General features: G+C 38.7%; 1 protein-coding gene across 3 annotated transcripts in view; it reads right to left on the minus strand.

Annotated features, from left to right (window-relative positions):
• MORC1 (MORC family CW-type zinc finger 1) overlaps positions 1 to 13483 on the minus strand; it is a 94139-nt gene that overhangs the window by 43003 nt on the left and 37653 nt on the right. For all 3 annotated transcript variants that reach the window (XM_045006326.1, XM_045006344.1, XM_045006335.1), the window contains 4 exons: positions 10223 to 10366; positions 9411 to 9565; positions 3242 to 3370; positions 532 to 637 (listed from right to left, as the gene is read on the minus strand). In XM_045006326.1, the coding sequence (XP_044862261.1) occupies positions 532 to 637; positions 3242 to 3370; positions 9411 to 9565; positions 10223 to 10366 (534 nt within the window). The remainder of the gene's footprint in view (positions 1 to 531; positions 638 to 3241; positions 3371 to 9410; positions 9566 to 10222; positions 10367 to 13483) is intronic.

The raw sequence follows: 13483 nt of genomic DNA on the forward strand, positions 1-13483 counted from the left end.
TGGAATCTCTCTCTCTTTACACACACACACACACACCTCTCTGCCTGAATAATTAATACAGGATCAGCTTTCGTGCTGGAACCACATTGCTGCCTGACTTGCGTGCTTTCTCCGCAATGGAGCTTTGGGCACTAAAATCATGGTGTGTGCCAGACAGACTCAGATTTAGATTAGATGTGAGTGACCCCAAAATGTCCCTTCTCCCAATGACTGAGTTCATCATTAAAGCAGGGATAGGGATTACCATCAGTGGCAAGTGTCCAAAGTAGCAGAGCTGATACACATACTACCTGCCACTTAGCGCAGTTAACAAGGTGAGATACACCCCCATTACTCTGTCTCTGTTCTCTAATATAATGATCACAATAGCAAAGTTTCACATGGTATTTGCTTTTGCAAATATTTCTATACCACGTATGCTTTACTGTCTGCATTTGTTTATTACTCTGGCTTCAAGGGAGATGGCTAATAAATGATACTTCATTATTAATATGCTAATCAGTGATATAGTATTGCTAATCAAAAGGTTACTTGTTTTCCAGAGGACCAGGGATCATTTCACAAGTCCAGATTCCACGGTGGTCTTTGTTTTCGATATCGGTGGACGATGACAGAACCCTCCATTTAAGGCAGATATCTAATTAAGTATTTAGAAGAAAATGACTATATCACAGCACGTATTAAAAAAACCCTCACCCCCCATTTATTGTGCTAATGTGATTAATGAAATTCAACATGCAGCTTTGACCGTCTCATTTTCCCTCTGTCTACTAACGTCTCTCTGAAGCTGTCAGAATTTTGGCACATTAAGAGAAATTCCAGCAAACGACTGCCATAAAAAAAAAAAGGCAACATACAACATAAATGTTACCTTTCCCTATTCCCCCAAAGCTCAGCTTTCCCAAGTTCCAGGACAGGCAGTGTTCAGCCCTGAACAAGTGAAAGGTTTTGAATGTCATGACCCATCAAGGCTAGAAATGGCTGATTCTACCACCCCAAACCTCTATTTGAAAGTCAGACACCAAGCTCACATTCTATGGCATAAGGCTTCCAGTCACACTAAAACAGAAGATACGGGGCCTTGAAATAGCTTTTCATAGATCATATCAGTTTCACATAACTTTTAGAGGTTTCTAAGATGCGTTAGTTATAATTTCTCTCCCTCTGAGGGCAATCCAGTTAGTTGGACTCATGTTAGCAAAGGAATCACCATGTATAATTTCACATTTTACATACAGTTTGGCAGATACTCCGCTTACTATTGTAACTTTAGATAATTAGTGTATGCTGTCCAACATTGTCACTTATGTTGGTGTTATTTCTACCCCGGGAACACTTGTTATTGAACACTTTCCAAAAGGTAGCTGACCACACTGCAGCAGGCATTCGGAAAATATGAAGTGCTGCAATACCTGTTGGGGAAGAACTAATCCAATTTGGGTTTAATGCCTTATTATTAGGATTAAGGTGAGGAGTATATTTTCTGAATAGTGGTAGTTACAGTGCCAACTATATTAGAGCAACTAAAGTTTTATGGATTTCTAGAGCAGGATCAGCATTTTGAAATATTTACGGATCAGTTAACCAGTACAAATGCTTTCAAGATGTTAAACTATATCTAACCATGACAAGTCACGAAATATTATATGTTAAATAGGTTACTGCTGTCTTGCTTGCCCCATCCCTCCCTTACCTTGCCCCTCTCGTCAATTGACATGAATTTAGCAAGCAGATCTAACAAATTTGCAAAATGCTTTGTGCATCTAAGAAATAAACTCCAGACTGCTTTGAAATGCAGTGGGTTTCTCCCAAATGGTGAATTACAACTGTATTGAAATGGGATGGGGAGACAAGATCGATGTGATTTCCAACAAGCAGCATGCACTGACATGGCTGGAAATGAATACCGTATCTACCACTGTAAAGCTGAACATTCCAGCTGTCTGGTGATCAATGGCAAGTGTTAGTGAGTCCTGACGATTCAAGGTATATCACAAGTTCCTCTGTGTAGTGGGGGAGAAGGGAGGGGGGGATATTTTGGCACTGAGCCAAGACTAAACAGCAAATTCTGGACTTCATACTGGTTCAAGTTTTTGTTACGCTAGAATAGCTTCAGAATCTTAATTGTATAGAAGTACCCTAATGGGTAATTTAAAAACAATGTTTTCCATCCATGTTTTTTACTTGACAAAAGTTTTAACTGGAGTTTCTGAAATAAAATTTAAATTTTTCTCATATGCTATAAATTCAAGAGCCAATTTAAATGTCATATTCTGTGCTCACTGTGTTATGACTAGCAGTTTCCTTTCTGGGAGCAGACAACTTAATGTAGGGAACACTTTATTTCTGTGACATTGATGTGGGAGAATTTACTTACTGGGCTTTTTCCTGAAAAAGCCTTTTATTAAACTTCTGACTCAGAACTGCAGGAACAGGAGCTCAAAGCTACTTAGTAGGATAACAAAGCACTGTAATATTAAATTATACTGTGATCAATTGAAATGTGAGATCAATTTCATACTAGGACACCAGAGGCATAGCAAGCCATCTGTAAACTCAGATTTTGCCATAGGAAATGGGAAGCTCAGACAATAATTCAAAAGTTAAAAAAGCAAGGTGTCTTTACAAAGATAATGTTGGTAAAAAGCAAGAAACAAATTAACAGAAGCTGAAAAAAACCCAAATTAAATAAAAACTGCCCAGTTTGAGGTTTGATCCTGTCCTGATGCAGAGCAATAAAGGACCCAACCTGGCATGGCAGAGAGGTGCACTGCTTGGAAAGAATGAAACAGCTTCACACAAAAACATGTTACGTAAGGACAATTTGTAAAAGGAGTTTGGCAAATTAATTTTAAACAATGGTTAACTATCAATTAAAAGCCAAAGCTGTGCTCCAGTTCTGCAGTTCTTCACCAATAACCCTTTCACTCTGGAGCATATCAAAACCGCAGTTTGTTGGCACCCTTTAAATATGATGCAATGAAACATACAGAAGTGGAACATGCACAGTTATAAAAAAAATTGCCGCGAATGGATTTTTTTTAAGGGGGAGATGGAAAATGAAACAGAGGGGCTATAAGAAGATCTTCTGAAGGAAGAAGCACATGAAAGCACAGCAGTATACAGTGTCAAATGCTGGGGAAAGCTGGGATTAAGGTGTTTCAATTTAAAGGCCTTTTTTATTATCCTATTAAATCCTCTCCTTATTTCTCCTTTTATGTATCCAATTATATAAACTCACCACACTGAACCAGGGCAGAAATTTCCACTGCACGTCTTCTCTTATACTGAATTGCATCTGAGGGTTTCTCCAGCCATTTGTCACTTAGATAGCCAAACACATTCCAGAATGAAGTTACTCCTTTCTGACCTAAAGAAGTATATAACTTAAGAATAAGTTTATATGTAAACTACAGATGTTAGTTAAAGAATGTTCTTTGCAACTGGGGGACCAGTAGCTTTTAAGAGAAGTTGCAAGTGGGCATGAAGGTAGTCGCAGGGGTCGGCAACCTTTCAGAAGTGGTGTGCCGAGTCTTTATTTATTCACTCTGATTTAAGGTTTCGCGTGCCAGTAATACATGTTAACGTTTTTAGAAAGTGTCTTTCTATAAGTCTATAATATCTAACTAAACTACTGTTGTATGTAAAGTAAATAAGGTTTTTAAAATGTTTAAGAAGCTTCATTTAAAATTAAATTAAAATGCAGAGCCCCCCAGACCAGTGGCCAGGACCCGGGCAATGTGAGTGCCACTGAAAATCAGCTCGCGTGCCGCCTTCAGCAAGCATGCCATAGGCTGCCCATCCCTAAGGTAGTGGGAACAAGATGTGGTCTGGAAACAGGACTGAAAGATGGAAAGCATTCATGTGGGTTTAGAAATGGACACTCTCGTGGCCTTGAAATAAGTCACATCCCCTTCTGTGTAGTCAAATATTTACTTACATTATATGAGTGGGGATTAGTCCATGTTTGTGAAGTACTTTGAAGATACATAGCACTATGTAAATATTACAGTTTCTATACCGAATGAGGTAGTAACACACAGAGAGACCGGTGAGTCACCCTTCAAATGCCATTCTATCAGCTCAACTCCATTATAAGCTAAAGACTATTGTGAAATTCCAATTCACAAACATTTAAGAAAAAGACTAGGTATGTCTGTAGTTATCCAGTGCATTGCAGAGATAAGCAGTAATTTTCAATCTTCAACTTTTTAACGGTGATCTGCTCCACAAAGGAAGCTCTGTCCTCACACATTTTTAAGCCACCAAACAAAACAAAACTGAAGACAAAAAAAAAATCAACATTAACATATATTCGTGAAACAAGCCTCTTTCACTAAAAGCTCCAGTGACATGGGAAGCATTTTCTAATATATTTTAGATAAATTATTACAAGACTTCCAAGGCAGAACATATTCCTATCCTCAATTTAGACAGGACAATGGAGGCACAGAGGCCAAAGTTTTGAAACATGGGTGTCTAAACCATTAGACTCCTAAATCTGTATTTAAGCCTTCCATGTAGAATTGAAAAGAGTGCTTAAATGATTTTAGGGCAGTGTCACCATTTAAAGTTAATGTTATTTGTGCTTACAAGTCACTTAGGTACTTTTGTAAATTCTATTTTGAAGGCCTAAAGACAGATTTAGGAGCTTAACTTACGGCATCTGGGTTTGAAAATTTTATCCCAAGTTTCGGTGACTTGCTCCAGCTCACATGAAGTCAATGGCAGACTAGAAACAGAATCCAGAGGTGTTCAACCACTGTTTTCTCATCCAAGCACTAGACCGCACTCCCAGAGAGACAACAGTACATACTAGGAATACACCATCATAATCAGCAAAAGAGGGAACTAATGCAAGCATGATGTGATAGTAGGGGGCGGGGCAGGGCTCGGCAGCTGTGGGGCTCACTTCTGCTTTGTGTCTTATATTCATAAAAAGCTTACACTCCAGGGCTTCAGCCAGCCACTGGCAGCAGTCAGGAAGGGATGTACCCGTTGCAGTGTATTCTGTTTTGTTTTTTATCTCCTTCCTCTGAGGTGTCAGGGATGGGCATGGCTGGAGATGGGCCATTGGATGGGGAGAGCCAAGACTCTGAGAGGGCTCTTTAGGGTACTTGGCTAACTGGTTCTTGCTCACATGCTCAGGGTTTAACTGATCTCCATATCAGGGGGAAGGAATTTTCCCCCAGGTCAGATTCTGCAGCATGTGTGTGCGGGTCACTTGACAGGATTATCTAGGAATATCATACAGGAGGTCAGACTAGATGATCTGGCAGTCTCTGCCTAAACTCTATGACTCTACATACAGACTAACTGGAAAGAACAATTATTTTGCTCATAAACACCTGGCAGAAAAGCTGTGTGAATTGTTGTAATTTTTTTAATTTTGATCAGTTACTTCGATAAACTTATTCTGTCAGATACTTTACCCTTTGCGGACCTTGCTTATTACATTGAGGTTCATATGTTGTGCCCCCTATTCCCACATTTATTTCAATGAGACTAAGAGTGTAAATGCAAATTAGGCTCTAAAGGATTAAACTTTAAGAATTTATCTTATAAACAGCAAAAAATATTGGATCAAAGCCACCAGCTTGTTTAAGCACATAAATACAGTCAACAGAGTTAATCAGTTCCAGTCTCTCATGGTAAATGTAGCATCCAAGAGCAGGGCAATAATTACTTGGTATTTCTTTCAAAACATTTCTAGCTCTAGGAAGTTGACAAAGCCACAACTTCACTTGGGTACCATAAGCAGAGTGCTTGGAGTGGGAAGAATTGTTAAAGTCAATAAAAACGTGTGCTGCTATCAGTGAAAGTTGTGGGAGAAAGTAGGAAGGAAGGGTCATGGATTGCACCTCTCTGCTTCAAGTCAGTCTGCTTTAAGTAAGGCCCCACTTAAGCCTTCTGATCTACCAATTCTGCTTCAATTCATGCCTCCCTTAGTTTCCTTTCCCCTCAAACATCTCCATGGGCAGCTTCAAACATCTGGTACCAAGAGCCTTGCACTCTCTCTCCTCCTTCAAATACCTTCAAAGGCAGGGACTCTGCTTTGTTTTATATTTGACAGGACCTAACAAATACTATTCCATCACGTCCATCCTCTCCATATGCATATGTGATCCAATGCTAACTTTCTAATATCGGCCTACTAAAAAAACTCCAAAACACGTTAGTGGTTTGCAAAACAAGCCACCTCTATCTTGTTCTGTGTAAGATTTTTCTCCTTCTCTGCTCCATGTCATTTCTCTTGCCACCATAACATATCTTTTTATATGTTCTCCAACAAGTGCCATGCACACCTGTGCTATCCACCAATATTAAATAACAATAACCAAGACCAATTGGATGGCTGATTCTCAGACTTGCACTGAAAGAAAGGACTCTGTGCACAGACATCCTGAGGTGGATTGGTTGTGTATGTCATAGACATATTTGGAGCCAAGGTCCGAAAAGACAAAGTTGCTCCAAAAATTAAAATGGGTAGTTTATGAACATCTAAACAACTTCTCCTACATTAAAGCTAAGTGGAAGCAGAACATCAATATAGCTTATGGTGCATAAGGATATGCAGCATTACAGGAAACCCTGTTCACTGCTCCCATCCATGCAAGCACGTAATTGTTTACTTCAACTAACTTCTTCTCACTAGCCATCTTCAAAAGTAAGGAACTATATACATATCCGTTTTAAGGTTTCAGGAGCAGTTTCTTATACACTGGAATTTAAAAACACTCTACCACTTTTTTCCTAGAAAAGACCCTCTATTAACTGCCTGTGTAGATGTAAGTGTTTCTTGTGCTTTCTTTCATATAGAGCAATACTAGCAGATCGATCATGTATAAAGGAAGGCACACTTGTCCAAGGTTGGATTGAGGCTACACTTGTCCCAAAGGAACCAGATATTTGGGGAGTTAATGCTACTGGTACATAGCCGTTGGTTAATTGACATACTTGCAACATTTGGGGGCTTTTATAGATATGCACACTAGACAAAAAGGACTTGAATACTTCAGGAGGAAGGAAGGGATGATCTTTTACAAAACATGTCCACACCACCTGCTCTGTTTTAAATGTTTATATTACAACAAAGAAACAAAAAGCACAAACCCCACTGTGACAGCCTAAAATCTTGCATATGGGGACAGTGTGGGATAGGGAGCTGGGCTTGGAAATAAGTGTAGCCAGGTGAAACTGGACATCTTGAGCTACAACTTCTCTGCATTAGACAGAAATGCACATTATTTTTTAAGGAACGAAATCATGCTTAGATTTTTTTTAAAAGGCCATAATTTCACTCAAACTAGAGCACAATTATTCCAAGTACTACTATGGATCTGAATTAAATAGCGATATTGCATCTTTTATATGACAAGAAAGCTACCCAAAATTATCTGATTATTCTCAAAACCAAGATCTGATGCAGGAGCTCTGTGCATTTTTCACACTGTAGAAGTTTTCTAGTGCATACTGAAATTAATGAATAATTATACAAAAAGCAGATTACAGCATTGGTTAAAACAACATTGTTTGAACTGGGACACAGCAAGGGTCACATCTAATTTGTAAATACACGTAGAATCAATTTATCTAAAAAATGAACAGATGTAACATTTGCCTGTACTTCCAACTCCTTACTAGATGAGCCAAAATGCTCGCTTGATTTCACTACTCATAAAACTTGCACCTGGTTTCCTTTGTCTTCATCCTATGGCTACTGGGAAAGAGCAATTTCAGGTTGCATTTTAGGATTCCTTCAGCGGTACTTTTGACTCTAACAGCTGGATACCCATTTGGGTTTACCCTTTGTCATCCTGGCTCTAGGGCTTCTTGCTTTACACAAATTGAACTCAACTGGTTGACCCACCAGATCCTAGGATTCGCATTTGAAAAGGTAGCATGCATTGTTATAGCACCTCCATCTCAACTTCATATCAAAGGACTTTATGTGCAACCTTTGCTCCCGTGTGTGCTCCCAGAGGCAGCAACAGTTGAATAGTGAGTAATCTCTCTGCCTCTATTTTCTGCGTGCAGCATGCCTCTAGGAATTGCAACTGGTTCAGTGTCTGGTCCACACTGACTCCCTCGGGTGGCTGTTCTTAAAAGCTACAAACTGATCCAACTGTGACGTTCCACTCCATATGATTTTATAAAAATATGCTAAGTGTGAATATAACGTAACTGGAATATGCTTCATGCAAAAGGTCTCTTGCTCTTGTAAGGTATCATTACAAAGCTTATAATCTACTGACTGTTCATCCTATTTGTATGAATGTATCATTCTTGTATCTGAAACTAGAAATATGAAATATAATTCTGAGGTCCTATTGTAATTATGCAAAGTGTGGGCCATTAATGGTGGTTTGGAATCTTGATGGCTCCCATTAACCAGGACAATTGACTGTAGACGGCTCAGTTTACTTGCAAGCCTTCCTGTGAGTCAGGCCAGGAAGAATGAAGGCTTGGGGTCTCACAGGACATGTGACCATGTCACCTAGTACTGGAATCCATCTTAAACCTGGTGCTTTTCCATCTAGGAGGAGGGGTGTAGACCCAGAGAGACAAAAGATTCCCGCCCTGTGCCAAAACTATAAAAGAGGGTGAAACAGAAGAAAGCAGGCTACAGTCATGTAAAATCCCCTGCTTTTCACCTAAGATGCCTGCTGAAACTAACAAGAACTGTACTAGGGGAAAAGATTGGGCCCAGACTAGGAAGGAGTCCAGTCTGTGAAATAAGCTTAATGGAACATCTCTGAGGGTGAGATTTTATCTGTATTCAATTTCCTACTGTATTAGGCTTACACTTCCATGTTTTTGTTTTATTTTGCTTGGTAACTTACTTTGTTCTGTCTGTTATTACTTGGAACCACTTAAATCCTACTTTTTATACTTAATAAAATATTTTTTGGCTTATTAATTAACCCAGAGTAAGTAATCAATACCTGGAGGAGCAAACAGCTGTGCATATCTCTCTATCAGTGTTATTATAGAGGGAGAACAATTTATGAGTTTACCCTGTATAAGCTTTATACAGAGTAAAATGGATTTATTTGGGGTTTGGACCCCATTGGGAACTGGGTATCTGGGTGCTGGAGATAGGAGTACCTGCTAAGTGGTTTTCAGTTAAAGCCTGCAGCTTTGGGGGACGTGGTTCAGACCTGGATCTGTGTTTGCAGCAGGCTAGCATGGCTGGCTCAACAAGACAGGGTTCTGAAGTCCCAACCTGGCAGGGAAAATGGGCTTAGAGGTAGTCTCAGCACATCAGGTGTCAGTCCCAAGGGCGTCTCTGTGACCGAACCTGTCACACCAACTTCCGATTTATCGGATGTATTTGATTAATTAACAGTGACACAGATTTTTTTTAAATAGCTATATAAAACAAGCCAGGCTAAACAATAAAGATTTACTTATTCCGATGTCCTTCCAGTACTGGATCAGATAATGCTCCATGGATATCAGCAAGTGGTTATATTCTTTAACATTGACAAAGGCCTGCTTATTGTGTGTTGGCTCCATGGCTTCTAAGGGCACATCCACCATTCCAACTGCACCACTGCTGAAACTGAAATAACATCAGTTCAAAGCATTTTGATCCAAGTTCAAAGAACAAGTCATTTATTTTGTTTGCAGCTGCCCTTGACTCACTTTAGAAACAGGTATTTCATATTAAGTAATATTTTTCTAATAGAAAATGGAGACTAGCATCCCGTCTGATCATAGTCATGTGCAGAATTATATTTAAATTACTTCATTTCAAATGAATACATGAAATAAACCTCAAAAATATTAAGTTCTAAAATGTGAGGACATGTCAGAATAGGGATAGGCAGGATAGGGAAAGGAACAGACACCAGGATTTGGAGGATATTAAAAGAGCAACACTTACATGCAGGTAAAACCTCAGAGAAACTGGGAACTCAAGAACTCCCAAGTTGCAATAAAAAATTCAACAACAGTGAGTTCCTCTAAAAAATTACTTTGAGAACTGCAGAACTATATTTTGAATGATTTATTCTTCCCTTAACGCATGTGTATAACACTCAAAAATATATAAATAATCCATGTTGCACATATGCTTGGAAAGGAACTAACCTCTTTCAGGTGGGATCATGGATTTTAGATTCCTGTAGGTATTAAGAATACCTGCATTTTAAAACAAGGTTTTAAACCTGATCCCTAAATAAATAATAAAAATAAATAAATAAGGAAGAAAGCTTACCGAGACCCCTGTTTAAGATGTGGTCCCACTTTCTCATACATTCTGACCAAGCGACTGTTGTTATAGATGAACATTCCATCTTGACTTCTGTTTTCTATGTTTATTCCAAATATTAAATAGAGCTTCTTTGGCCTCTTCAATTCTCTAAGCAATGCAAAATCAATAAGCAGTTTTCTTTTATAAATTTCCTTTTAAAGTTTTTAATTTAATTTAATTTTACTTACTGTTACCAGTTTAATAGCCACTGTTAATCTGGTTTAGGAGATACAGAGATTGGACAGTTCACTTTAGCCAGAAATATAAATGATAAAAAAGTAGTATCAACCACAAAAACATGCAAACTTTTAAAGGCTAACATGATTCTTGGGTTTTCAAACTGATAGGACAGACTTCTGTATACTGGAAATTGATTAGAGGCAGATCACATTCTTCCATTTTTGAAAACAGAAAATTCCTGCTTAAAATCAAACACAAGCCAAGTAGCACATTGGCAGCTTGACATTAATGAAGACAGCATTAGCTGTTAACCTGCAAATTAAGACTGATAGCCATTGCTATGAAGATTTTCATGTTTATCAATATGAGAATAGCTAAAGACATTCTTTCGTTGCATTTGTAAAGGAAAAATGCTTTACCAAATTGGCACTTGTTTTCATATCATAAAGTTTCTGGCTGATAGATTTTTTTAAAAAATTAGGCATACTGTAACCATCATCCATTAGTAAGCAACACAAAAATTAGCCAGTTTCATTCTCAGAGTTGACTTGTATCATTCCATACACTTCATGTTTCCTCCCATTCAACTACGGGAGAATGGAGGGTTAAAGTGCCCTTTGGCTTTGCAGAACTTTCTGCAAGGAGCTACCAGAGTCAAAGAAACTAATCATGAACAAGGAGCTTCAACTAACATGAACCACATTTTGGGGGGTAGGCCTGAGGAATGGAAAGTATTAAAATTGGTATGAGAACTCCTAGGTAAACACCATCATGTAATCACTACTTGTATGCTGCATCTGCCAGTAACATTAGAAAATGTAGCATTATCCAGTTAAAGGATTACACGAAGCCCATGTACTACAGGTGACCTTCAGATTTCAGGAAGTGAGGATTTCACTTTCGGTAAATGATAGTAGTGGACTTCCTTGAAGTGAGGTGTCACATAAGCAAGAATGTGTTCGCTATTACCTAAAGAGGCAGCTGTACACTTGACTCCTAAAGAGCTAAAGATTGGATTTTTTTCCTGAAAGATATGCTCTAGTTTAGACAGAAATGATTTTGAGGAAGTTCTATGTCCTGTATTATAGAAGAGGTCAGACTGAGTGATCACAATGGTCCCTTGTGGCCTTGGAACCTACAAAGCTATAAACTTTTTGTTTCAGAGTTGCTATCCATTCCAAAATTCTTGGGTCATTCCCAGGAAGTCTTAAAATAAACTCTGGACATCACATCATTGTGATGCAGTGTTCAGAGGAAGTATTACCAAACTGAGATTTAAAGCCATGAAGCAAAGAGGCAAATGTGATAGAATTACTTGTCCTGCAGGATAAAAGCAAAATAATCAAAGAATTTTTCTGCCGCATTGACTGAAGTAGTGTGTTTTTTGCAATAGCTGCTCTCTCCTCATACTCCCTTAAAAGTTTCTGTTGACAGAGTGCACGGAGGGAAACTGTCTAGCTATACTGTGAAGGGTTTTGTGGGGAACAAAGGAATGATAGCCCAATGAAATAGGAATCTACCCACTATTATTTTGTTATCATCCCTACACACCAGACAATCCACCTGCAAGAGATTACTCTTCTGAGCAAGGTTTGAACCAATTTCACCTCTTTATAGATTATATATGGACATATCCATGGGTCATTAGATAGTTGGTATGGATTGCTACACACAAGAAGATTTTACAATCTCCATGCTAATTAGTCTCAGCCCACTAGTTGCTCTTGCAAAGTCTGGACATCTGATTAGTACTCCATTTGTTCTGCCCATGTTAGGCAACAAGCACAGTCTAATAAGGAAAAAACAGAAGACAGATAGGTGTAATCACATCATACTCTTCAAGCAGGAGTAAAAAGGGGAAGACTCAAATGTGAAGTTGTAGAACTATTAACTAAGATTTGTAACCTGTCCTTTAAATCGGCGTCGGTACCCAATGACTGGAAGTTAACTAATGTAACGCCAATATTTAAAAAGGGCTCTAGAGGTGATCCCGGCAATTACAGACCGGTAAGTCTAATGTTGGTACCGGGCAAATCAGTCGAAACAATAGTTAAGAATTAAAATTGTACGACACATAGAAAAACAAACTGTTGAGCAATAGTCAACGTGGTTTCTGTAAAGGGAAATTGTGTCTTACTAATCTATTAGAGTTCTTTGAAAGGGTCAACAAACATGTGGACAAGGGGGATCCAGTGGACATAGTGTACTTAGATTTCCAGAAAGCCTTTGACAAGGTCCCTCACCAAAGGCTCTTACGTAAATTAAGCTGTCATGGGATAAAAGGGAAGGTCCTTTCATGGATTGAGAACTGGTTAAAAGACAGGGAACAAAGGGTAGGAATTAATGGTAAATTCTCAAAATGGAGAGGGGTAACTTGTGGTGTTCCCCAAGGGTCAGTCCTAGGACCAATCCTATTCAATTTATTCATAAATGATCTGGAGAAAGGGGTAAAAAGTGAGGTGGCAAAGTTTGCAGATGATACTAAACTGCTCAAGATAGTTAAAACCAAAGCAGATTGTGAAGAACTTCAAAAAGATCTCACAAAACTAAGTGATTGGGCAACAAAATGGCAAATGAAATTTAATGTGGATAAATGTAAAGTAATGCACATTGGAAAAAATAACCCCAACTATACATACACAACATGATGGGGGCTAATTTAGCTACAACGAGTCAGGAAAAAGATCTTGGAGTCATCGTCTACAGTTCTCTGGAGATGTCCACGCAGTGTGCAGAGGCGGTCAAAAAAGCAAACAGGATGTCAGGAACCATTAAAAAGGGGATAGAGAATAAGACTGAGAATATATTATTGCCCTTATATAAATCCATAGTACACCCACATCTCGAATACTGTGTACAGATGTGGTCTCCTCATCTCAAAAAAGATATACTGGCACTAGAAAAGGTTCAGAAAAGGGCAACTAAAATGATTAGGGGTTTGGAGAGGATCCCATATGAGGAAAGACTGAAGAGGCTAGGACTCTTCAGCTTGGAAAAGAGGAGACTAAGGGGGGGGATATGATAGAGGTATATAAAATCATGAGT

Source organism: Mauremys mutica, chromosome 1, assembly GCF_020497125.1.
Source record: "Mauremys mutica isolate MM-2020 ecotype Southern chromosome 1, ASM2049712v1, whole genome shotgun sequence".
NCBI lineage: Eukaryota > Metazoa > Chordata > Testudines > Geoemydidae > Mauremys > Mauremys mutica.